The 26,379-nt window shown below is 32.4% G+C and overlaps 7 protein-coding genes across 7 annotated transcripts in view; 6 read left to right on the forward strand and 1 right to left on the reverse strand.

Annotated features, from left to right (window-relative positions):
• Nucleotides 1-26,379, forward strand: part of LOC145642146 (aspartate aminotransferase, cytoplasmic-like) — a 117,973-nt gene that overhangs the window by 85,498 nt on the left and 6,096 nt on the right. The gene's annotated exons all lie outside the window — the stretch shown is intronic.
• LOC145642141 (MLP-like protein 31) lies at nucleotides 4,704-6,054 on the forward strand. The gene is made up of 2 exons (XM_081693236.1): nucleotides 4,704-4,973; nucleotides 5,518-6,054. The coding sequence occupies exons 1-2, from the start codon at nucleotides 4,784-4,786 to the stop codon at nucleotides 5,793-5,795; spliced, it is 468 nt and encodes a 155-aa protein (XP_081549362.1). The 5' UTR covers nucleotides 4,704-4,783; the 3' UTR covers nucleotides 5,796-6,054.
• On the forward strand, nucleotides 8,010-9,304 carry LOC145556444 (MLP-like protein 31). The gene is made up of 2 exons (XM_081618095.1): nucleotides 8,010-8,296; nucleotides 8,755-9,304. The coding sequence occupies exons 1-2, from the start codon at nucleotides 8,110-8,112 to the stop codon at nucleotides 9,045-9,047; spliced, it is 480 nt and encodes a 159-aa protein (XP_081474221.1). The 5' UTR covers nucleotides 8,010-8,109; the 3' UTR covers nucleotides 9,048-9,304.
• LOC145642142 (kirola-like) lies at nucleotides 11,422-13,309 on the forward strand. The gene is made up of 2 exons (XM_081693237.1): nucleotides 11,422-11,702; nucleotides 12,758-13,309. The coding sequence occupies exons 1-2, from the start codon at nucleotides 11,513-11,515 to the stop codon at nucleotides 13,036-13,038; spliced, it is 471 nt and encodes a 156-aa protein (XP_081549363.1). The 5' UTR covers nucleotides 11,422-11,512; the 3' UTR covers nucleotides 13,039-13,309.
• On the forward strand, nucleotides 16,937-19,612 carry LOC145642143 (MLP-like protein 31). Its single transcript, XM_081693238.1, has 2 exons — nucleotides 16,937-17,201; nucleotides 19,096-19,612. Exons 1-2 carry the CDS (start codon nucleotides 17,015-17,017, stop codon nucleotides 19,389-19,391), a joined length of 483 nt encoding a protein of 160 aa, XP_081549364.1. The 5' UTR covers nucleotides 16,937-17,014; the 3' UTR covers nucleotides 19,392-19,612.
• LOC145556445 (MLP-like protein 34) lies at nucleotides 23,696-24,875 on the reverse strand. The gene is made up of 3 exons (XM_081618096.1): nucleotides 24,560-24,875; nucleotides 23,920-24,221; nucleotides 23,696-23,869 (listed from the first exon to the last, which is right to left on the reverse strand). Exons 1-2 carry the CDS (start codon nucleotides 24,744-24,746, stop codon nucleotides 23,938-23,940), a joined length of 471 nt encoding a protein of 156 aa, XP_081474222.1. The 5' UTR covers nucleotides 24,747-24,875; the 3' UTR covers nucleotides 23,696-23,869; nucleotides 23,920-23,937.
• LOC145556446 (kirola-like) lies at nucleotides 25,599-26,337 on the forward strand. The gene is made up of 2 exons (XM_081618098.1): nucleotides 25,599-25,854; nucleotides 26,029-26,337. The coding sequence occupies exons 1-2, from the start codon at nucleotides 25,668-25,670 to the stop codon at nucleotides 26,310-26,312; spliced, it is 471 nt and encodes a 156-aa protein (XP_081474224.1). The 5' UTR covers nucleotides 25,599-25,667; the 3' UTR covers nucleotides 26,313-26,337.

Consider the following 26,379-nt stretch of genomic DNA (forward strand, 5'->3'; position numbering starts at 1 on the left):
CGAAAAGTCTTGAAAATTTAGGGGATACATCTCGGGGTCATATAATGCTGTTTGGAACCATATATGATCATTATTTGTTGTCATAAATGTTCGTAATAGGCTTGAATTAATGAAATCGGTGCAAGTTGTAAATCGGTAAATTGGTCGTTTAAAGGCAAATTGGATTGTTCCACCCACCCTATGGGACTCCCGGACGATATTAGGAACCATGGTAAACATTTCGACAATTTTTATTTGCGGGTGAAAAAAAGTCAAAATTTCAAAATTGAAGCCTAATATCCACGCTTTTTGAGAAATTTTGGAGAATTCAGTGCCCGGTGTTGAAAAGTCTTGAAGTTCTAATGGATACATCTCGGGGTCCTTTAATGCCACTTGGAACCATATATGATCATTATTTGTTGTCATAAATGTTCATGGTAGGCTTGAGTTAATGAAATTGGTGCAATTTATAAACTGATAAATTGGCCGTTTAAAGGCAAATTGGATGGTTCCACCCACCTAATTGGATTCCTGGATTGTATTAGGGACCATGGTAAACAATTTGACAATTTTTATTTATAGGCGACAAAAAGTCAAAAAATTCCACAATTTAAGGCTCGGTATCGAAAATTTAAAGGCAAATTGGATGGTTCCACCCAACCAATTGGACTCCTGGAGAGTATTAGGGACCATAGTAAACATTTTGGCAATTTTTATTTACGAGAAAAAAAAGTCACAAAATTCCGAAATTGAAGACTTAATATCCACGCTTTTGAGAAATTTTCGAGGTTTCGAGGCCCGTTGTTGAAAATCCTTAATATATTAGGGGATACATCTCGGGGTCATATAATTTCGTTTGGAACCATATATGATCATTATATATTGTCATAAATGTTTGTGGTAGGCTTGAAGTAATGAAATCGGTGCAAGTATTAAATTGGCAAATTGGTCTTTTAAAGGCAAATTGGATGGTTCGTTCCACCTACCAAATTGGACTCCGGGAGGGTATTATGGACCATTGTAAACATTTCGGCTATTTTTATTTAAGGGCGAAAAAAAGTCAAAAAATTCAAAATTGAAGGCGAATATCTACGCTTTTTGAGAAATATGGAGTGTTCGAGGGCCCGGTGTCTAAAAGTATTGAAATTGTAGGGAATACATCTCGGGGTTATATAATGTCGTTTGGAACTATATATGATCATTATTTGTAGTCATAAATGTTCGTGGTAGGCTTGAGTTAATGAAATCGGTGCAAGTTGTAAACCGGTAAATTGGTCATTTAAAGGCAAATTGGATGGTTCCACCCACCCAATTGGACTCCCGGAAGGTATTAGGGACCGTGGTAAACATTTCAGCAATTTTTATTCCAGTGCGAAAAAAAGTCAAAAAATTCCAAAATTGAAGGCTAATATCCATGTTTTTTTTATAAATTTCGATGGTTTCGTGGCCCGGTGTTGAAAAGAAATGAGATATTAGGGGATACATCTCGGTGTCATATGATGCCGTTTGTAACCATAAATGATCATTATATGTTGTCATTAATGTTCATGGTAGGCTTGAGTTAATGAAATCGGTGCAAGTTGTAAACCGATAAATTGGTTGTTTAAAGTCAAATTGGATGGTTCCGCCCACCCAATTGGACTACTGGAGGGTATTAAGGACCATGGTAAAAATTTCGGCAATTTTTATTTCCTGACAAAAAAAAGTCAAAAAATTCCAAAATTGAAGGCTAATATCCACGTTTTTTGAGAAATTTTGGAGGTTTCAAGGCCAGGTGTAGAAAAGGTTTGAGATTGTAGAAGATACATCTCAGGGTCATATAATGCCGTTTGAAACCATATATGATCATTAGATGTTGTCAAAATGTTCGTGGTAGGCTTGAATTTATGAAATCGGCGCAAGTTGTAAATCGGTAAATTGATCGTTTAAAAACAAATTTAATGGTTCCACCCACCCAATTGGACTCCCTAAGGGTATTAGAGACCATGGTAAACATTTCGGCAATTTTTACTTCTAGACGATAAAAAATTAAAAAAATTCAAAAATTGAAGGCCAATATCTATGCTTTTTGAGAATTTTGGAGGTTTCGGGGCCCGGTGTCGAAAAGCCTTTAGATTTTAGGGGATAAATCCCGGGGTCATATAATGCCATTTGGAACCATATATGATCATTATATGTTGTCAAAAATGTTTGTGGTAGACTTGAGTTAATGAAATCGGCGCAAGTTGTAAACCGGTAAATTGGCTGTTGAAAGGTAAATTGGATGGTTCCACCTACCCAATTGGACTCCGAGAGGATATTAGAAACCATGGTAAACATTTAGGCAATTTTTATTTCCGGGCGATAAAAGTAAAAAAATTCAAAAATTGAAAGCTATATCCACGCTTTTTGAGATTTTTTTAGTCTTTGGGACCTGGTGTCAAAAAGCATTGAGATTTTAGTGGATACATCTTGGGGTCACATAATTCCGTTTGGATCCATATATGATCATTATATGTTATCATAAATGTTCGTGGTAAGCTTGAGTTAATGAAATCGGTGCAAGTTGTAAACCGGTAAATTGGTTGTTTAAAGGCAAATTGGATGGTTCCACCCAGCCACATCCAATTGGACTCCTAGAGGGTATTAGGGACCATGATAAACATTTCGAAAATTTTTATTTTCGGGTGAAAAATAGTCAAAAAGTTCCAAAATTGAAGGCTTAATATCCACGCTTTTTGAGAAATTTTTGAGGTTTCAGGTAGAGCTTTCAATTCGGGTAAACGAGTCGGGTTTGGGTTGGTAAGAGTTGGTTGGGTAAACTCGAGACGGTTCAATTCGGATTATTTCTATAACTTATGCGAGTCGGGTTTGGGTTGGGTCATACTTGAGTCGAGTCATGTCGGGTCATACTTCTTATCGGGTTTGGGTCAGGTTTAGATCGGGTTAATAACAGGTCAGGTTACATTCGGGTCGGGTGAACAATATGTCGGGTTTTCACGGGTTAGGGTAATTCTCGGGTTCGAATCGGGTATGGTTCAAGTCAATAATTTGCAGGTTAGAATCAGGTTGGGTCATTCTCGGGTTTGAGTCGGGTTCAATTCAAGTCAATAATTTGCGGGTTATAATCAAGTTGGGTCATTTTCAAGTCGGGTCATTCTCGGTTTCAAGTCGAGTTCGATTCAAGTCAATAATTTGCGGGTTAATCAGGTTGGGTCATTTCCAAGTCGGGTTCTGTTCAAGTCAATAATTTGCAGGTTACAATTAGGTCGGGTTATTTCTAACAAGTCAGGTCATATTCGGGTTCAACTAACTATAAATATATAATTATCATTTTTATTAAGCTAATTATTTCCTTTTTGACTATAATTTATATGGCAATATACTAGGGAACTATAGTTTATAATTTAGGTAGGAAGATAATTATCTCCTTTTACCATACAAAAAATATATACTATATTTAACTCTTAATTTTGAGGATGATGCTCCTTTCTTTTGCTGGCCTAGACCGATTTGGTCTCTCAAGACAAAATGATTTGATCAACAATAATAAGGTGGTCTAAATTGCATTTAAGGTGATTTGAAATCGGGTCAGGAACAATTTGGGTTGAATTTAGGTCGGGTCAATAACAAGTCGTGTTTATTTCGAGTCAGGTTAGTAACAGATCCGGTTGAATTTCTAGGTCGGGTTAGTAATAGGTCTTGTAAAATTTGGGTCGGGTCAATAACATGTCGGGTTGAGTTTGGGTCAGGTCAATAACAAGTCGGGTTGATTTCGGGTCGGGTTTGTAACAGGTTGGGTTAAATTCGAATCGGGTTAGGAACAGGTCGGGTTGAATTCAGGTCAGGTTAGTAACAAGCTAAGTCGGGATAAATTCGTGTTTTGACGGGTTAAAACGGGTTTGGGTCAATTTCGGTTCAAGTCAGGTTCGGTTCAGGTCAATAATTTACAGGTTACATTCGGGTCGGGTCATCTCCAGGTTAGTTCATGTTCGGGTTCGGGTCTCACATACTCGGGTCTACGATTGGTTTCAGGTCGGGTTAGATCGGGTTTGGGTCACCATTTTTTCGGGTTCAGATGGGTCGGTTCATAATCGGGTTTGAGTCGGTATTTCGAGTTGGGTGAACTTTTGACAGCTCTACACACAATACCTAAATCAGTAGATAGATCCGCTTTTATTTATTTCTTATCAAAACCCTTTTACACATACAAGTGGAAGTAGGGCCTCCAACCATTAGGTAGACCTAATTTTATTCTCAATACCATCACTTGATGCGGCCAAGCATCCCTTGATTTATTTGTTTAATTTCAGTGTAATAATATATACAAATACAAAAATTATACTGTATAATAAGTTGGTATTTTAATTTGAAACCTTAAATCAAGACTAATAAAACAGGATTCCGCATTGATATAATATTTTTTTTTGACAAAAACATTGATATAATTTTATTAAATGTATAGAGTTGCAAATTGAAACAACTTGCATAAAGGAAGGAAACAAATTGATCGACCACTATTCTATATATTCCTAATATGTCCATTCCCAACATGGCAATAATAAAGACTTTCTCAAGAAAAAAATAGGGAATCGAACAAGTTGAAGGAGTGGTTCATAGTGATATTCTAGAGAGTGCATCTCTTATCCTAATTTGAGCCCCCCCAACATATCTATTTGTTAGAGATATCGGAAAATATACATATATTTTCTGCTATCTCTAACACTATTTAAACCTCAACACATAACATATTTCATTCATAAGTTGGTTAAAGAAAGAAAAAAAACAAAGGCATATTTAGATCAAGAGATAGAAAGAGGAAAAGATGGCTCAACTTCAAAAGGCTGAAGGTCAAGTTGAGCTCAAATGTGATGCTGATAAGTTTTTTGAAATTTGGGGTCAGAATCCGTCCCTTGTATCAAACATGTGCCCTATTAAATTTCCAAAAGTTGAGCTTAATGAGGGGGAGTGTTGGGATAGAGTTGGTTCCGTCATCACTTGGAGCTATGTCATTGGTAAGAACATTTTACACTTATTGTGATAATATTTAGGATATGTTAAGTTCAAATTATTTGAGTAAAACTTTTCTTACGAGTACAATTTTTTTTTTTTTAAATTATCAGATTGAATCAAATCATTACTGAGTACTTATTTGTATATGTTAACTTATTGCTAAATACCTTTATTTGTGTGGTAAAAAAAAAAAAAAAAAAAAAAAAAAAAAAAAAAAAAAAAAACACAATTATGAATATGACCATGTCATAATTATTATTATACAAATTTTTTATCAGGGTTTACTTTTAGAGTGTTACTTATTTGGTATTGGGGTTTGGTTTGGGGTTACTTACAAGTAACTCATACAAGTAACCCTAAAATACAAATAACACCTACAAGTAACTCATACAAGTAACCTAAAATACAAGTATCACCTACAAGTAACTTCTTTTAAAACCAGTAACACTCTATATGTAACCCCTACTGCACTGAAAAACTTCTGTTATTATTATTATGACGCGAATAAATAATGATGCACAATAATTTCTAACAATGCCTCAACAGATGAAATCGGGGAACATGCATTTGTCAAGACCAGAGTTGAAGAATGTGACAGAGAAAACAGGCTTGTAAGCTACAACTATCTTGGTGGACATATTGTGGAGCAGTACTACAAGACATTAAAGTCGAGGATTCAAGCAATTCCAAAGGATGAAGGTTGCACTGTAAAGTGGACTCTTGAGTATGAGAAGATGAATGAGAATGCACCTGAAGCAGATCTTTACACCGATTATCTTCTTGGCACTGCTAAAGATATCGATGCTTGTCTTTGCAATGCTTGATCAATAATGGCATGCCATTTATCTTGTCATGAATGCTAGCTAGATCGATCTCATGGTTATACATGCATGTGTTTTGCATGATTTACTACTACCTTAAATTATCTACTAGTACTATTACTACAAATTAAATGTTGCAGCTAATAGTGTTTATTTTGGCTGTAACTTTTAAAATATCAAGGGTTATGCATATGTCACATGCATGGATAATGTATGTTTTGGTAGCTTTATAAATAAAGAAACTCTCTTTTAAGTGTTAAAACATTGATTATGCATATAAGATCGAAGTTTTGTATTGTAAGGAAGCATGCATAGAATGTGGTTGTTTCTGCATCGGTCCTTTGAATGTAGAAGAAAAATATGAAATCAAGTCATTAAAGTTACATAAATTAAGAATGATGAACAAATACAAGGGCTACGAACTTAATTTGTTCCAATACATGCCCTCAAAAAAGGTAGTAGAAAGCTAGCCTGAATTAGGGTCAATAAGTTGGTCTAACTTGTACATTGATCCTAACTAATAGTTCATTTGTGTTTTCCTTATAATTCGTTGAATCATTTTGATACTCATGTTTAGCAATATATGTAATTTCACCTTTTATACCTTTAATTATTATTAAATATTTTTGTCAAAAAAAAATTATTATTAAATAAAGGGAAAATTGGTATTAAAAGCAAGAACTTTTAACAAGGTGCACGTAATAGCATAAACTTTGACTAATAGCAGTAACTATATCAACTTCGTCGTTGGTGCACAAAATATCATAAATAAAACCCAACACCAAAAATTTTGTCGAAGACGCGGTAAAATAAATATTTATCAACTTTTTGCAAATTTTGACCTCATGGTATTTAGCCCTAAAACTTTACATTGACCCAAGACCTTAACCGAGACGACGTTTCATAGCACGAATATCGATGTGTTTTTGGTAAGTTTATGCTAAATTTGATCTCAAAATTGAGCCCTACGGACTATTATGACCTCCAAAACCTTGTCTGATCGATCATTCTTCCGGCATGCAAATCAAGGCACACAAACCAAGATGATTTTGATAAAAATAAAATATTAAAGACATATTATCATAAAAAAAATCTCTAGTGTCGAGTTTCATTTATGATATTTTGTGCATACGAAGAAGTTTATGTTGCTTTAGCCTTTAGTCAAAGTTCATGCTGCTACGTGCAACTTGTTGAAAATTTATGTTGTTGAGGCTAATTTTGCTTTACTAAATTACACTGCATAAATAACACTTGGATTTAGGGTTTAGCTCTTTTAATTTCAAAATGTAGACCTTTACCGCCAAACTATCTGTTTCTAAATAATAAAGAATAATTAAGAATTAAAAAATATCCTAGCCTCTGTTTTCTCTTCTCTCTCCAAAACTCTAGCCTTCATTGTATGAATGGACTTCCATCCAATTTCACCGGCGGAAAGCTCCAATTTAATTTTCTTTTAAGTTTTTTTTTTCTATGTTATACTAATGTCTCCCTTGAAAGAAAGAGTTTATCTCCTTCAAAAGATAAGGTTTTTTCGATCTCGTTTGAAATATAAGGTTTTATTTGCGCTTAATTTGGTCTCGTGTTGTGCGGGGCTATGATTGATTATTGCTCGGATTTGGGTTACGAAATGAGCACAAGAATTTTCTTTCTCACAAATTTGTGAAGCGGTGATTGATCTACTCAAAAAGTTGTAAGATACAAAGAATCGAGAATGTGCTGAATTGTTATATCTATATATTTGGATTTTTAGCCCTTTCTAGTTAATTCTTGTTTGATTTTGTTAAATTTGTTTTCATTATCATTGATTGTCAGTTGTAGATGTCATATGGCTTTAATTGATGAAATATAATGTCCTTTAGGACTTTTTTCAAAAATATACATATATAAATAAAGAATAAAAATAAAGCAAAAATCTCAAATAATTAACAATGCAAATAATTCCAAGGTTTTATTCCAAGATTCCAACACCAAGAATATGTGGTCTTGCTTAGATATATATATATTATATAATTAAGTGCATTAGTGTATGTTATGTGGTCTAAAAGCAAGGACAACTATTGATGCCTTCCTCATTATTAAATCAGAATTTCTCCTTTTAAAGAAATAATGGAGAATAAATCTTCAATAAATTTAAAGGAGTGGTTCAATTCAAAGTGAAGAAATATTGACCTTGATAGTCTGATCAAAGAGGGAAATTCATATCTATTTTCTACTTATAAAAGGCACCCTTGCTCTTGCATACCCTCCGACAATCGATCAAAGTTAAAGCCTAAAATTTCTCAATAATATTAATTAGTGAGGTTTAAGAGAGGAAGAAATGGCTCAACTTGAAAGGATTGAAAGCCAAGTTGAGCTCAAATGTCACGCCGACAAGTTCTTTGATGTTTGGGCTAGCAAAGCACACCTTATTTCAAAAATAACCCCTAACAAAGTTGCCAAAGTTGAGCTTGTTGAGGGGGATTGGGATAAGGTTGGTGCTGTATGTAATTGGACTTATCTCATAAGTAAGTACTTCGTATTAATTAAGTGATATTTTGATCTTAACACGTACTTGCTTTGTGCCATTGTTTTTAATAGGGGTGAGCATGCATAACCAGATACGTACTTGATCACAATTTTAGGAACCAAACTTGTAACTAGTTGGAACCGATTCCTGAAATCAAAATGACCTAAAATTTTAGAACTAAACTATATTGGAAGACCCGTTCACTTCACTTTATTTTTGCTGAACTGAAATTATTTTTACTGGAACAAAACTATATTTGCTGAACTTAAATTATTTTTACTGATGCTTCTAGCCCTTTCTTTTTGTTAGGATTTATGTAAGGGATTCTTATTTCACTAATTAAAAACATCTAACAATTAACATTTTTTCAAAAATACATTAAGTTACGAATTTTGATTGTATTTATCGATTGAAAAATCGTAACGATCTTAATAATTTATGAATTTGCCATTGTAGACAATAACGGTGAGACCACATTAAGTTCAGCCAAGACAAGAGTTGAGAAGCTGGATTTTGGGAACAGGTCGTTGAGATACAGTATTGTTGACGGACAAATCCTACAAACCTACAAGACCTTCACGACCAACATACAAGTAACTCCGAAGGCCGAGGCCGAGGCCGAGGGCTGCATTATGAAGTTAAGCTATGAATATGAGAAGCTGAATGAAGGTGCTCCTGAACCAATTATGCACAAGGATTTAGCATTTGACATTGCAAAAGATATCGATGCTCATCTTTGCAACGCTTGATGATGATGAATTGATGATACGCAATGCTTTCATGCTTATTATGTATGGTGCATTCATACATACATATTACTTGATGGGGTTGATTACAAGATTATAAGCTACAATTAGCCACCTTACAATAAATAAACGTCATGTTATATTGTAAAACTTTCAATTTTTAAGTGTGTATCAGGCTATCAACTGGTCTTTAACTTCTACGTATTATTGCTGCATGCGGAGTATTTATTATAAGAAAACTAGTGTATGATCCGAGCTATGCCCCGTATTGTTAGTTTGCTAATCATGAAAGTGTTTTCTTTTCGTATTTTGATAATTATCTTGAAATTTTATGACTTGATCAAAAAAGATTTGTATTAGGAGAGCCATATTAAATATTTGATATGTTATGGAGTAAATTAAAGATATTCAACAACTATTGACTATTTAATAGAAAAATAAAATTATTATTTTTCATCAAATCAAAAAACAATAGGAGTACATAGTTTTTCAAACTTTAAAATTAAAGTTGTTAAATAATGAAATACATAATAAATAGTACAATTAGATACTAATTATCTTATTCAAATTAAATATAATTTTATTAGATAGAAATCAATTAATCAATCAATCAATAACTATATACTAAAAGACATACTAGCAATGACACGTATCATCTCCTGGTGTGTCTTTTAATTTTGATTTTTTTATTTTTTTTGGTTAAAATTTATTTAATGTAAATTTTTAATAAGGTAAATAAAGATTGGCTAAAACGTAAATTAATTGTACTAAATCAATATATATGCACTAGGTTAGGTCCTGTGCAATAATGTACGGCTGTTAAAGTTCCAATATATGTCATATTATTATAAAATAAACTCCCTGAAATCAGAGAGTTTATTTTATAATAATATGACATATATTGGAACTTTAACAGCCGTACATTATTACACAGGACCTAACCTAGTGCATAATATATAGCTAAGATGGTAGGTAAAACTTAGTACTGTATTAATGTATTTCCTTATTGAAATGTAAGGTAACTTAAATTTTAATTCAAAGGTTTATACGTGCAATGTATATCATGCCTTGATGCATCTTCGTTAGCATAATGGAACTCAGCACTGTACCATGCATCTAATTGATTTGCCATCCACATGAAGAGGAGTGTTATCCCAGTTATAATTGTTAGTAATTTGTTTGATGAAATAATATGTTAAAAAAAAAAAAAAAAAAGAAAAAAAAAAAAAAAAAAAAAAAAAAAAAAGCTATGTTACCATCTGATAAATAGAAAATATTATCCAAATATTATCCTTATAGGTTAAGGATACTATTAGATTATCGAGTTTTTTGTTTTAAAGCAAATGTTCAATGTCCAACACTATTCTCTCATGCAAATGTTCAATGTCCATGCTCATGCCAGTTTTTCAATTAAAAATTTAAATATAGTTGCTCCAAGGTTTTGAATACATGTGATTTATGGAATGAAAAATGAAGATATAAAATTAATCTCCCATTTTTACATTAATTTTCAATGGTTTTGATTAAAAAGTAATAATGTCTTGTAGTTATAACTATGTAATTATTTATGCCTCCACCACAGCTACACTAAAAGAAAGTATTTTATACTCCGTACTTTTTATTTATCTTACTTACTCCTTCCACTAATGATATTTATAATAATAAAAAAATCAAATATTTCATATTATGCAATTACTTATTAATTACATCATAACTTCAAAATTTTCTCATATACAAAAATCATAGCAAAAATAACAAACTAGGGTATTACGTTGCCCTGGATACACACTAGGATTCAAATGAAATATGATTTGATAATTAGATTATGTAGTTATTACCTTGAAATGAGAAATTAAAGAAGTGTTCGATGTAAGTAAAAAAATTGAGGAAATATGTTTTTCTTGTACTGATTATTGGTATAGTAAAAAAGTGTATATAGCTTTACACAAACGTAAGAAAAAGTTTGATTACCCCATATATTCATTTTATGGCCATTCCCTTCATCATATAATATATATATATATATATATATATATATATATATATATATATATATATATATATATATATATATATATATATATATATATATATATATATATATATATATATATTTTTACATGATAAAATACGGAAGGTGTCCCTCCTATCACATGAGAGTGGGTGAGGATCAAACCCACTTTTAGGGGAGATGAAGGGACAAATCGTTCCACTCCTTGATCTTCCTTAACCATACAATATAGGATCTTCTTTTTGAAGTAATAAAGGGGAATCAAACAAGTTAAAGGAGTGGTTCATAGTGATACAACATTCTAGAGAGTGCATCTCTTATCTTAATTTGAGCCCTTAACACTTCTATTTAAACCTCAAAACATAACATATTTCATAAGTCAGTTAAAGAATAAAAAACATATTTAGATCAAGAGTAATTCTATTTTTAATAGAGAAAGACATTAGAGAGAGAAAAAATGCCTCAGCTTCAAAGGGTTGAAGGCCAAACAGAGCTCAAATGTGATGCAAACAAGTTTTTTGAAATTTGGGCTCACAAACCATTCCTTGTACCTAAGGTGTGCCCCAACAAATTTCAAAAAGTTGAGCTAAGTGAGGGAGAGTGTTGGGATAGAGTTGGTGCTGTCATAACATGGTATTATGTTATTGGTAAGAACGTACATCTTACAATTAGGCTATGTTTAGTTCACCTTATTTTTATTTATTTGATTATATTTTAAATTACTATTTAACCTAATTAGATCTAAACTTATTATTTCTAATATTTTTATACTTAATTTTTCTGATGATATGGTCTAAATTTATTTTATCTAACTAATCGATTTCTTTTCATTCGTATATGATTTTATTGTAGTTACTATTTGACTTATCAAACTTTGATTTAACTAAGGTGGCTAGCGCTGTCGAAGCTAGTCATATTCAGGAGGTTCTTTTAATTTGGTGTTGTGTTATAAATTTATTTGTTAATAGCATTCAGGAGGAAAAAAAATATGCAAACAAATATTTTTAGGAGTATAGCTGTCAACACAATATATTTTAGGGTAACCAATTAACACTAATGAGGACAAATAGATAAATAAACATTTTAGGGACATAATCGTCTCAACACTTTTCACAAAAGCGTGATTATAATTTCATGCGTAAATAAACATTTTTAGGGGCATCATCGTCTCTACACTATTCATGAGAGTTTACTCATACTTTATAAAAAAATATTTTTAGGACATAATCGTCTCAACACTATTTATAAGATTTTACTCATACTTGTCTCAACACTATTTATAATAAAATATTTTTAGGGCATAATCGTTTCAACACTATAAATATAAAAGTAGGGATATGTACGCTAATTAATAAGGAATAATATATAACACTATGGAGTCATATGTATTAAATAAGGTGAACTAAATGTAGCCTTACTGCTATTTAATATATGAACTTATTTTTCTCACATAAGATCTGAAATAAATATAATAATAACGTCCTTAAACTAGGTGAACTAAACATAGCCTTATTGACGCCTAGCTTACCGCAATAGTATTTAGGATTTGTTATGTTAAACTTATTTGAGCAAATAAGTAGTACAAGACTACAAGTATTTGCTTACAAGTACTAAAATTAGCATATCAAATCAAATCATTATAGAGTATTTCTTGCTTGTTTTTGTCTACATAATAATCTCTAAATATGCCTCCGATCCACAGATGAAGTCGGGGAACAAGCAATCGTCACGACGAAAATTGAAGAGCTTAACGACGAAAAGAGGTGTGTAAGGTACAGCCACCTTGGAGGACAAATAGTAGAGAAGTACTGCAAAGAGACATTAATGTCAAAGATTCAAGCAATTCCAAAGGATGAGGGTTGTACTGTAACTTGGAGCTTTGACTATGAGAAGATGAATGAGAATGTTCCTGAACCTGATATTTACGCCAACTATCTTCTTGGCGTTGCTAAAGATATTGGTGCTTCTCTTTGCAATGCTTGATCAATGGCATATATATCAACGCATATTTATCTTGACATAATGAACGCACATCATTTCGGTGTTGTTCATTACGTGCCATTTATATGTTAAGTCATCCGTTAGTCGAACTTAAGATATCTATTATTACTACAAATATGTTGATAGTGGTGTTTCTTGCCATTGTTGGCTGTATACTATTTAATATATAAGGTTCATACTGTTATACATATCGCATGCATGTATGTGCGTGTGATGAGCTTTAAATAAATATACTTTCCATCTTTTATTGTAAGTGTTTTACATTGGCTTAACAAATACAGAGTATGGAGTTCTTCTTATATGAGAAACCACGTAATAAAAAAAAATGTTGTAATAAACTACCTAATTAAAGGAAAATATTGTAATAAAACTATCTACTAAAAGGTAAAATGTTGTAAAGTATTACCTATATCGGATTTTCACTGTTGACCGACCTCAAAACACTCTTAAAACCATTACTTTCATTCCAAAACTAACCCAACTTGCTTGAAATCACCTCCGTCACTCCTAAAAATCACCTTTCGACCCCAAAACAACCACCTCTAACCACAAAAACCACCATCCTGAACCACTAATCTACCTCACCAACTCGAAATATCCTCTGACCACCCCGAAAATAACCATATACCACCTTAATAACCAACCCTCACGCTGGTTTTGGGAACGTTTTAAGGTGGATTAACGTCGTAAAATTAAGTCAACAGTGAAAATTCGATCAAATGTAGTATCTTACAACATTTTACCTTTTCTTAATTAGGTAATTTCTTATAATATTTTTATTATTGTAGTTTCTCACAACATTCTTGTGTGTGGGGGTGTGTAGGTGGGGGGATGCCCTGGCCCCTGGGTCTTGATTGGTCAACGTATATTCTAGAAGGTATCGTCATTAATGTGTACATTTATTCAAGTTTAAAATATTTGTGAATCTAAATCTTTGTAATTGGATGGGTAATTTAATTTCAAGATAAGGTTTCATTGATATTTCACAGATAAATGATGAACCTTTAAAGACAATATTGACCATCAAGTTAATTGAATAGACTATAAAAAAAATTTGTATCACCCCGACCCCAAATCAAGGTGGGGTCTATTGTCACAAAATGCGCATGACCAAGGGTCAATGACTGTCCTCAGTTCCTCACAAACTAACACAAGCGTTTTCGGCGTATTTTTTCCTTACTCATTGATACCTACGGAAAACTTTCGAGGAAGCCACCCATCCTAAGACTACTCCCAGCGAAGTACATTTAATTGAGAAGTATCTTAGCATGTGAGTTCCCTAAAAAAAGATGTATCTTATTAGTATGAGTATTATATTAAGTTCTTTTTAAAGCAATAATCATGAGGGGTAATACATACACCTCCCCCCCCCCCACTTGAGAACGACAATCCCCTTGTTGCGCCTAGAATCCTAGGGACCTTAGTGCGTATTACACCTAATGGTCTCTTGGTAGCCAATTCCCGCTAGGCGCCTGACATATGATTTATTATCCACAATCAGAGCGCGCTCGCAGGGCTACCTGATACCATTTAATTTGTAACATCTCAACTCCAAATTAGGGTGGGACCTATTGTCACTAAATGCGCATTAATGGCAAACAATTGTCCTCACAAACCAACACAAGTTCTTTCGGGGCATTTTGTCCTCACTCACGTATGCCACCATCAAAAAAACGTCTCAGGAGGTCATCCATCCTAAGACTACTCCCAGCCAAGCACGCTTAACTAAGAATTATCTTAGATAAAGATGCATCTTGTTGGTATGCGTAGTATATTAAGTTTCTTTTAAAGCAATATAATCATAAGGGGTATATATTACATACTTTCTCTTTCACAGTTTTCATCTTTTTATTTTTACTATATAATAAATAAATTACCAACTCACAATATTATAATAATATTACTCTTCTAAAACTTCGCGCATCATCAAGTGATGTATTTAAAAAAACGGAGGGAGTATATCATTTGCTGAAGGGAGCAATATTCTTAGCATATATTATAGCATAAGTGCATAACTAAGACTTGAATTTAGGGTTTAGCTCATCTCATGATGTAGACCTTTACCTCCAAATCATTTGTTTCTGAAAAAAATTAAAATAAAAAGCAAAGTTTTCAAATAAAAATTCATCATACACTATTGATGCCTTTCTACAAGGGCAAACAAATATCAGATGCAGGGAGTCATATTGATGATATTATAGCCCCATCACGAGCACTTGGAGTCTTGGATATACTGCATGATTTCGCGCAGCTCTTTACATAATAAAGTTATTCCCTTTTACAATAATGTAGATTTTTGCCCAAGTCTTTTATTTTATTTCTAACTATATTTTTAAATAACATGTATCAAATAATTCAAAGTTTTTATTATTCCAACACCTACAACATGATCAAGTTGGTCTATGGTCCTGCTTAATTATTATATCCGTGCATTAACGAACGTATATAGCCAATGTAGGGTCTAAGAGCAGATATATCTTCTTGATAATGCAGAATTTTTCTTTCCAAGAAATAATGGAGAATGAATTTACAATTTGATCAAAAGGAGTGGTTCAAAGTAATGGAATATTGACTGACCTCTTAGCTTTTTTGTACTCCCTCCGTCCCTAAATTACATTCCTCTTTCTAGCATTTATTCCTCACATAATAGAAAGAAAGAGGAATGTAATTTAGGGACAGAGGGAGTATTATATAAGGCACCCTTGCTCTTCCTTACCATTCATCGATCGATCAATAACGTACTCGACCTTGAGATATTAGAAATTTGTTCACTAAGAGTCTAGTAGTAGTGTTCTAAGGGAAGAAATGGCTCAGATTCGAAGTGTTGAAGGCCAAGTTGAGCTCAAGTGTCATCCAGACAAATTCTTTGATGTTTGGGCTAGCAATGCTCACCTTATTTCCAAAATAAGCCCTAACAAAATTGCCAAAGTTGAGCTGGTTGATGGGGAGTGGAATAAGGTTGGTGCTGTCATTAACTGGACATGAAAAAAAGTGAAAGGGGGGATGAGAATCGAGTTAGGAATGAGAAATGTGAGGGAAATAGGGAGGAAATGGAAAGAATGAGCCCAAAATGACGTCATGTGATAGTTGAGAGGCAAGAAGGTGGTAATTTTTATGTTTTTGAAAATAGGTGGTAATTTTCAAAAAAAAAAAAAAAAATAGAATGTGGTAATTGCTAAAATGGACATAACAGAAGGTGTTAATTGTCAAAATTTCCTAATTGTTAGGATTATACTTCATATATAGCATGAGTAAAACTTGTATTTAGGATCTAGCTCTTTTAATTTCAAAATGTAGACCTTTACCTCCAAATCATTTGTTTCAAAAAAATCAAAAACAAAAATCTAAAATAAATAAAATTGCATACATCAAATCAAAGAATTCCAATGTTCTATTCCAAGTTTCCAACCCCAAGACTATGATCCAGTTGCTCTTTGGTCCTGCTTAGATATTATATATGTGCATAAGTGTTGAGCCCATAAAAAAATCCATACGTAAGTGGTGTGTTGTCCCACATTGAAGAGTGTCGAAAGTGTTGGGAACTTAGGAAGTGTATCCCACATTGAAGAAATAAGAAAGTTGTGTCCACTTTATAAGGCTAATTAAGGGGTTACTCCCCCTCATTGTCATATGGTTTTAAGGTGGAACCTCCTAAGTCGTGTAAAGTGGACAGTTGTGACGGGTGTGGCCTAGACCCATTTATCGATAAGTGTATATTATATGGTTTAAACGCAAGCACGACTATTGATGCCCTTCTCAATAATGGAGAATATATGAATCTTCAATAACTTTAAAGGAGTGGTTCAATTCAAAGTGATGGAATATTAACCTTGATATTCTTATTAAAAAGGGAAATTCATTCTACTTATATAAGGCACCCTTGCTCTTGCATAACCTCCGACGACACTTCAAATTTCTGAATAATATTAATTATTAGTGGGGTTCAAGAGAGGAAGAAATGGCTCAACTTCAAAGGATTGAAAGCCAAATTGAACTCAAATGTCACGCCGACAAGTTCTTTGAAGTTTGGGCTAGCAAAGCACACCTTATTTCAAAAATAACCCCTAACAAAGTTGCCAAAGTTGAGCTTGTTGAGGGGGAGTGGGATAAGGTTGGTGCTGTATGTAATTGGACTTATCTCATAAGTAAGTATTAATTAGTACTTTGATCTTAACACATCGTATTTGCTTATTGTCATTGTTTTTAGATAGGGGTGAGCATAACTAGGTGTCTATGTACGTATTCGATCACAGTTTTTGAGAATCAAACTCGAAACTAGGGATGGCAATTTAATCCGAGTTCGATTCGAATCCGATCCGATCCGAAGGAAAAAATCCGATTCGAATCCGTTTAAAATTAATCCGAATCCGATAAAATAGATCCGAATCCGAATAGGAGGTGGATCGGACTTGGACCCTACGCAAAGTCCGACGGAGTCCGATCCGAGTCCGAATCCGAGAGTATAAGCATATGCTTTATAATTTGGGACAATTATTTGCTTGTTTTGTAGCAAAATTTTGTTATGTAACTTAGTTTATAATTTAAATATGTTATGTTTATATTTTAATTGGTATGACAATACAAGCAATTATAGATATATAACATTACAAAAAAAAAAAAAAAAAAAAATTCGGACCATTTCGGAGGTCCGAATAAACGGACCGGATTCAGATCCGAAAATTACGAGTCGGATCGGATTCGGACTCGGATTTTTCGGATTCGAACTCGGATTCGGATCCAAGTCCAGGGTCCGTTTACTAAATGGGTCGGATTCGGATTTAGCCACATTCGACCCGAATCCGATCCGTTGCCATTCCTACTCGAAACCAGTTGGAACCGATTCCTGAAATTCAAAATGACCTAAAAATTTAGAACTAGACAACCTTGGAAAGCTAGAACCGCCTAGTATTAGTTTCAATTTTGGGCACCCAGTCATATACTACCTCCGGTCCAAATTACTCGCAACTTTGGAATATTTTATATCTCACAAATAATACCCCAAAGTTGCGAGTAATTTGGACCGGAGGTAGTAAGTATATTTTTGCAAAAATAAAAAAAATAAAATAAAAAAATAAAAAATCAATTTAAACCTTGATTTTATATATATATTAGGTGCCTATTTAAGATGTTTTTTATTTCACTTATTAAATACATTAAACATATATATATGGGGGAAGGCTCTCGTGAGAAATTTTCTTATGTGAGAATTTTTCTTATGTGAGAACACTCTTTATGTTCTAAATTTTTACTCGCATGTTCTAAATTTTAAATCTGATATTCTAAACTTTTCCTTAGGTATTCTAAATTAAATCAAATGTTCTAATTTAGTACTCACATGTTCTAAACCATAAATTAGTTAAGTTCGATGTCATAAATTTTAAATAACTTGTTCCAAAATTTTAACTTGTATGTTCTAAATTTTAAAACGTGTGTTTTAAGATTTTTAATTATATGTTCCGGATTTTAAATTGTATGTTCTATTTTTTTACTCGTATGTTCTAAATTATTTACTCACACTTTCTATATTCTATATCAGTTTGTTCTAAATTTTTATTCACATGTTCATAATCTTAAGTCATATGTCTAAATTTTACTCATATGTTTAAAATTTCATAAAGCAAATTTTCTAAATTTTTAATCACTTGTTCTAATTCTTAAATCAGATGTTCTAAACATATTACTCACACAAATGTTCTAAATTATTACTCATATGTTCAAAATTTTAATTTGTGTCACATGTTCTAAATTTTAACTCGCATTTTCTAAATTTTAATTCACATGTTCTAAATTTTTACTCACATGTTCTAAATTTTAAATCAGTTCTCATATAAGTATGAATTCTCACATATGGACCTATTCTCACCGGATATATATATATATATATATATATATATATATATATATATATATATATATATATATATATATATATATATATATATATATATAGATACATTAATTTATGAATTTTGATGGTATATACATATTGATTGAAAAATCTTAACAATTTTAATACTTTATATGAATTTGCCATTTTAGATAATAACGGTGAGGCCACATTAATTTCGGCCAAGACAAGAGTGGAGGTGCTGGATAAAGAGAACAAATCGTTGAGGTACAGTGTTGTTGATGGACATATCCTGCAAAGCTACTACAAGAGCTTCACGACCAGCGTACAAGTAACACCAAAGGACGAGGCCGAAGGCAAGGGCTGTATTATGAAGTTTAGCTTTGAATATGAGAAGCTGAATGAAGGTGTTCCTGAACCAAATATGCATATCGACTTAACATTCGATATTGCAAAAGAAATCGATGCTCATCTTTGCAGCGCTTGATGATATATAAGCCATTATGCATGCATGCTTCCGTGCTTTTGCATGGTCTAGCTGCCTTACTAGAAATAAATGGGCAAGCCATGCTATATTTGGCTAAGTTAAGTGAAAATTCTATGTACTATTGCTTCTATATTATTGTTGTTGTATTTCATTGGAATGTAACGTTACGTTGATTTTAATTCTAAGGTTATTTCATCAATCAAAAAAGCTACTTTTAGTTACATTTTTTTTTCTCTTACTTCATTTAATAATAATTAACACAATTGAATTTGAGACACATGCTAATGCATGAGTTTGATCATCTTTAAATATGATTTACCTTAATAATAAAATTATTAAAAAAAACTCAATATAATCAAACTTCACATTAATATGTGATTAAGAACATTTTACATGTACTGACAGATTTTCATATATTACTCAAAAGATACAGCTAATGTTAGTATATGAATAGTAAAAAAATGGTCAAATAGACTAAAAATGGGAGTATTAATTATTCCACCCAACAATAAAAGAAATTAAAGGACTTTTTGTGAGAAACTACCAAATAAAATCTAAATTTTTTGAAAAACTAGTTAATAAAAAAATATTGTAAAAAAACTACCTAATAAAAGGTAAAATGTTGTAAGATACTAACTTTGATCAAATTTCAGTCGTTGACTTAATTTGACGATGTTTATCCACCTTAAAACACCCCCAAAACCACCGTGATAGTTGGTTTTCAAGGTGGTAAGGTTATTTTCGGGGTGGTTGGAGGATATTTCGAGTTGGTGAGGGTAGATTATAATTAGTGCTTCAAGATGATGGTTTTGGGATTGACAGGTTGAGGCAATTTTAAACAAGTTGTGTTAGTTTTGGGAATGTGCGCGGTAGTTTCGAGAGTGTTTTGAGATCGATCAATGGTGGAAATCCAATATAGGTAGTATTTTACAACGTTTTATCTTTTCTTAGGTAGTTTTTTTTTTACAACATTTATTTTCACCTTTATTAAGTAATTTATTAGTCCCTTAAAATAAATGAAGTTTATTATAATTTTTTTTATTCGGTACTTTCTCACAGTTTTAAACAAAAAGTCCTAAAAGAAAACCCAACTCTACTAAGGCAAAAAAAGTATTGAGATGAAGGGAGCTAGTCAGGGGCGGATCTATTAACGTGCACAGTGAGTCACGTGACTCACCAGCACAAAAAAAAAAAAAAAAAAAAAAAAAAAAAAAAAAAAAAGAGATCGCCTATTACAAATAGGCGGTCTCTTTGTTTCTCCTTATTTGAGATTAGCTCACTGTCAGTTTTTTAACATCAAAGAGACCGCCTATTAAAATATCACATAGGTGGTCTCTTTGTTTCTGCTATTGACACCACATCATTAGAGACCTGTTATCTAGATAACAAGTCTCTTTTTGTCAGTCATAATAACTTTTTGCGCTGCTTTCATATTTCATTAAAGAGACCAGTTATATTTAATAACCGGTCTCTTAAGTTATTAAACTTTTTTTTTAAAAAAATAATTCTTGTTTTTAAGTAAAAATCATAAAGTTAGTTTAATGTAATAGCTTTGTAGTATGTATTTTTATATCCTATTTTTGGATTGAAATCATTTTGGTGAAATATAATATTTTTATATAATTTTTGGATTGAAACAAGTGATCAATTATTGATGGTGACTCATAAGTTCGAAAATCCTGGATCCGCCACTGGAGCTAGTAATATATTGGCCATGTTTGGTAATTGGCTTTTTAATGGATTTTTGGTTAGCTTTTGGCTTTTTTAGGTGGTCAAACAGCCAAAAAATGTGTTTGGTAATTGGCTTTTTAATCAACAAAAAAGCTGGCTTTTAAGCCAAAATGAAAAAGCTGCTTTGAGTAGCTTTTTTTGTTGGCTTTTGGCTTGTTGGCCCACAAATTATCTAATAAACAGCCAACAACCACCAATTAATTTACCAAACACTTTTTATAAACAGCCAGCTTAAACAACCAATTTTAAAAGTCATTATAAACAGCCAAACATTCCAGCTGGTCAAACAAGCCAAGTGAACCAGCCAACAGCCAACCGCCAACAACCATTTGCCAAACAAGGCCATTGACAACATTATAGCCGGAGTTAGACATGAATTTAGAGTTTAGTCCTCCTTACAAAGTAGTTGTTCCTTAACTACATACAATAATGTAAATCGTTGCCTCCAAACTTTTGTTTCTGATGAATTAAAAAAAAAATATTACATACATTAAATAATGGAAAATTTGACAATTACCTACTATTCTTTCCATTTTAGCAATTACCACCTGCTATTAATTTTTTTAAAAATTACCACCTACTCTTTTATAAAACATCAAAAATTCCCACCTATTTGCCTCCCAACTATCTTATGACATCATGTGGGCCCCCACTTTTTACCTTCTCTCTTCTTTTCCCTCCCTTTTCTCATTACTCACTCGATTTTCATCTCTCCTAACTCATTTTTTAAGCGAAAAAATAAATTGAGGCCCAACTAGGTGGTTAATTTTTTTAGCGAAAAAATAAATTGAGCGAATAAATTGGGGCCCAATAATTCAAAGTTTTTATTATTCCAACACCTACAACATGATCAAGTTGGGTCTTTGGTCCTGCTTATACATTATATCCGTGCATCAACGTATATAGCCATAGCCAATGTAGGGTCTAAGAGCAGATTTCTATCTTCTTGATAATGCAGCTAGAATTTTTCTTTCGAAGAAATAATGGAGAATGAATTTACAATTTGATCAAAAGGAGTGGTTCAACCGTTCAAAGCAATGGAATATTGACCGACCTCTTAGCTTTTTTCTATTATATAAGGCACCCTTGCTCTCACTTACCTTCCATCAACGATCAACTCGACCCTTGAGATATTAGAAACTTGTTCACTAAGAGTCTAGTAGTAGTGTTCTAGGGGAAGAAATGGCTCAGATCAAGTTGAGCTCAAGTGTCATCCAGACAAATTCTTTGATGTTTGGGCTAGCAATGCTCACCTTATTTCCAAAATAAGCCCTAACAAAATTGCCAAAGTTGAGCTGGTTGATGGGGAGTGGAATAAGGTTGGTTGGTGCTGTCATTAACTGGACATATCTCATCAGTAAGTAACACGTACATTCACCTTACTTTTACTTATTAGTGTATATATGTTCTAAAACCATAACGTCACTACAACAAAATAAAGCAAAGGTAACAGTGAAAAACCATTGCCTAATATAAAAAAAGTGTTGCCTTATAGTAAAGGCAACAAATATGAGGCGTAGTATATGCCCCCGTTGTCTATTCATAAGACAACACATTTTTATTCAAAGGCAACAATTTTGAAAACCAAGGTAAAATGATACATAAGGCAACACTTTTACAAAGACAACAAATGAAAAATGTTGTCATCTAAGGAGACAATTCAAAAATGTTTCTAAATGTTGATATTCCCAAGCATTTAGTAGGTTATGGCGAGTGAAAGTGATGCAACACAATACATCTTTTTATCTTTGAGAATCCAACACTATTTAAAGCACCCACACGTTTAACCTTCACCACAATACAATGATGACCTCGAGATCGACTTCATAACCTTGCTCAAATTATCAGTAGTTTTGTTTTGAGAGAGGAAAAATGGCTCGGCTTTAAAGAATTGAAGGCCAAGTTGATCTCAAATGTGATGTAGATAAGATCTTTGAAGTTTGGGCTTGCGAACCACACCTTATTTCCAAATTATGCCCTAACAAAGTTACCAAATTTGAGCTAATAATTAATGGGGAGTGGAATTATGCTTTACAATCTATATCATTAACTTCTGATATTGTAAAAAATAATAATAATAATAATAATTAAAAAAAAAAAAAAAAAAAAAAAACCCTGATGTTAAGGATTATGCTATAATACATTGAAGTACAAATTAGAATAAAGATGTTAGGTCTCACATACACTTTTTTTTTGTTAGTACATCACTATGGGTCTGTTCTCATCAGATTATTTTCATTTCAGTTCAACTCTAATAAGTTCAGTTCCGTTCAGCTCCTAATTTCCTTCTCTCATAAAATATTTTGTTCAGTTCAACTCTAATAAGTGTAGTTCAGTTCAGCTCATTTCATTCAATGAGAACAGGCCTGATGTGTATGCTATTATAACAATATCCACTGTATAAGCTAAATTACACTGTAAAAAATGACTATAGAAGTTGACAAAAGCCAAAGTCAATTATGAATATTGGTATAATTAAATCACTCCATTATTGCATAATTGCATAGATCCAGTATATAAGATTATTATAAATTTGTAGTAGGCCAATTTTTTTTATAAATTATAAGACAACGTACAAACACACGGGATATATATTACATAAAAAATACCTGTTACAATATTCATCAATGATTTTTGATATATACGATTTGACACAACACGATCCTATTGATGAAATTATGCTATGTAAAGCAAGACATTTATTTATAGAATGAGCATAACTGCATGCATGACATGTAACAGAAGTGATATATATATATATATATATATATATATATATATATATATATATATATATATATATATATATATATGATCAAATCCTACATAGATGAGCATCCATATCATTTGCCATGGAAAGCATGAACTCAAGGTAAATATTAGCATTAGGTGCATCATCATTCATCTTCTCATATTCGAAGCACCACTTGACAGTGCAACCCTTATTACCACTCTTCGGAGTTGCTTGCATTGTGGCGGTGAAGCTCTTGTAGTAGCTCACCATGATGAACCCATCATGATAACTATATTTCACGGTCATATTCTTTTCGTCTATCTCATCAATTCTTGCCTTTAGGGTTGCTCGTTCACCAGTTTCATCTGCAATAATAATAAAAATTAAAAATTAAAACATATACCTAATTAAGTATATTCAATTACATAGTATTTGACAACGAATATAAATTAATGAATTAATTATCTAATGTGGAAAATAAATAAAAAGTTATAAAATTATATATTTTGACAATAAATACTAAAACGAACAATTCTAACTTGATCAGACAAAATAAAATCTATTTATGTACAAGTATAAAACTAATTAAACCGGGCTAAAAAAGTTAAACCTTGACATTTAAAAGTAGAAAATAAATATCATTATTGGAGGGATTATTATTGAAAGGGGTGACTTTATTTGGCAAAGACACAGGCATACTTACTGATAACATAACTCCCAGTGATGACAGCACCAACCTTATCCCACTCTCCTTCATTTAACACAGATTTCTGAATTTTATCAGGGCTCATATTTGAAATAAGGTACATTTTATGAGCCCAAATATCAAAGAATTTTTCAGCTTCACAATTAAGCTCTATTTGCCCTTCATTTCTGTGAAGCTGAGCCATTTTTCTCTTCAGTAAGTACACTAGAATAAGCTAAGCAAGGCTCTGATGTTTCGAGCTTGTTCGTGTACTTGAAACTGGCCAAGAAGCTAATGGCTTAAATAGCCAAAGTAGTGTTACATTATTATAGACAAAACTAAGTTATTGTACTCTCTATAATTGCTAAGGATTACTATGAACCATTCCTTTAATAACTTTGAGATTCCCCATTATTGTTGCTTTAAAAGTTGAAATTCCAAAGTATGAATTAGGGCATTGAAGATGGTCTACTTTTAAAATAATAATCACAATAATTAATTAATTTAAGCTAATCATCAAGACCAAATCAGCATATCCTAATAAATTTGCATTTGATTAAAATGTAGTGATATATGGAATCAACTTTACTATAATTTGAATAATTGTGGCTAGATCTTGATTAAAGCGGAGACATGAAATATTTTGATCTTCATTTTTATATTCAAAATTTCAAACACAAAATTCCATTTTACAATGCAACACCTCTTGATCATTACCTAAGTAAGTACCTAATAATAATTAAGCTACACAGATCAAATAAATATGGGTACATATATTCCTTAATCACTACATATATAATATATACTGAGTAATTAAATAAGATATGATCTTGCTAAACAAATTAGACTTAATCTATGAAAGTGGACCATGTAATAAGATGCCCTAATAAGGAATTTTGCAATTGTTTTAATCAATAATGGGGAATAATCACCAAATTAAAGGAGTGGTTTACAGTAGTTATGCATATTATTGTGCAATAAAACATGAGTGATTAAGCCACCAACACTTCTATATAAAGCACCCTGTTCCTTTCTTGTTAAACATCCAGTACATACACTTGATCGAGCTCTCGAAACAACATAGCTAGATTTGCTTATTACATCTGTTTAGGGAGAGAGCAATATAATGGCTCAGCTTCACAGGGTAGGAGGGCAAATTGAGCTCAAATGTCAAGCTGAAAAGTTCTTTGATGTTTGGGCTCACAAAATATACTTGGTGCAAAAAATGTGCCCAAGTAAAGTTCAAAAAACTGTGCTGAATCATGGAGAGTGGCATAAGGCTGGTGCTGTCTTGACCGGAGATTATCTTATCAGTAAGTACACAGTACACATCTAGCTAGTTACTCCATCCATTCGTTTTTCTTGTCTGATTTTAAAATGGGACAAGTAAAATAAGACAGATGATTTTTTTAATAACAAATGCACCTATATATATAAGGCGCGTATTCTAAATTAGAGTCTTAATTGATTATTTGTCGTCGTTGCAGATAATATTGGTGAATGTGCATCCATCAAGACAAGGGTAGACGAGATAGATGAACAAAACAAGTCAGTGACACATAGTTATCATGAAGGATATATCATGGAGAACTACTACAAAACCTTTTACTCGACGATGCAAGCAATTCCAAGGGGTGACAATAAGGGTTGCATTATCAAGTGGAGCTTTGTTTACGAGAAGATGAATAAAGATGCTCCTGAAGCAACCGTGTACGTCGAATTTATGCTTGCCATGGCTAAGGATATTGATGCTTATCTTTGCAAGGGTTGATCATTATATCGTCCAACATATATGCATCAATGTGCATCATATCGTATAATTTATGTCAATTATTATG

This window comes from Chenopodium album, chromosome 8, assembly GCF_948465745.1.
Source record: "Chenopodium album chromosome 8, dcCheAlbu1.1, whole genome shotgun sequence".
Lineage (NCBI taxonomy): Eukaryota > Viridiplantae > Streptophyta > Magnoliopsida > Caryophyllales > Amaranthaceae > Chenopodium > Chenopodium album.

Bases quoted from the DNA above. Each gene is read 5' to 3' on its own strand.
- LOC145556446 (XM_081618098.1), top strand. From the start codon at position 25,668: ATGGCTCAGCTTCACAGGGTAGGAGGGCAAATTGAGCTCAAATGTCAA. The intron at 25,855-26,028 runs GTAAGTACACAG...TCGTCGTTGCAG, and splicing joins GACCGGAGATTATCTTATCA to ATAATATTGGTGAATGTGCA.
- LOC145642143 (XM_081693238.1), top strand. From the start codon at position 17,015: ATGGCTCAACTTCAAAGGATTGAAAGCCAAATTGAACTCAAATGTCAC. The intron at 17,202-19,095 runs GTAAGTATTAAT...TTGCCATTTTAG, and splicing joins TAATTGGACTTATCTCATAA to ATAATAACGGTGAGGCCACA.
- LOC145556444 (XM_081618095.1), top strand. From the start codon at position 8,110: ATGGCTCAACTTGAAAGGATTGAAAGCCAAGTTGAGCTCAAATGTCAC. The intron at 8,297-8,754 runs GTAAGTACTTCG...TTGCCATTGTAG, and splicing joins TAATTGGACTTATCTCATAA to ACAATAACGGTGAGACCACA.
- LOC145556445 (XM_081618096.1), bottom strand. From the start codon at position 24,746: ATGGCTCAGCTTCACAGAAATGAAGGGCAAATAGAGCTTAATTGTGAA. The intron at 24,222-24,559 runs GTAAGTATGCCT...TTATTATTGCAG, and splicing joins CACTGGGAGTTATGTTATCA to ATGAAACTGGTGAACGAGCA.
- LOC145642142 (XM_081693237.1), top strand. From the start codon at position 11,513: ATGCCTCAGCTTCAAAGGGTTGAAGGCCAAACAGAGCTCAAATGTGAT. The intron at 11,703-12,757 runs GTAAGAACGTAC...TCCGATCCACAG, and splicing joins AACATGGTATTATGTTATTG to ATGAAGTCGGGGAACAAGCA.
- LOC145642141 (XM_081693236.1), top strand. From the start codon at position 4,784: ATGGCTCAACTTCAAAAGGCTGAAGGTCAAGTTGAGCTCAAATGTGAT. The intron at 4,974-5,517 runs GTAAGAACATTT...ATGCCTCAACAG, and splicing joins CACTTGGAGCTATGTCATTG to ATGAAATCGGGGAACATGCA.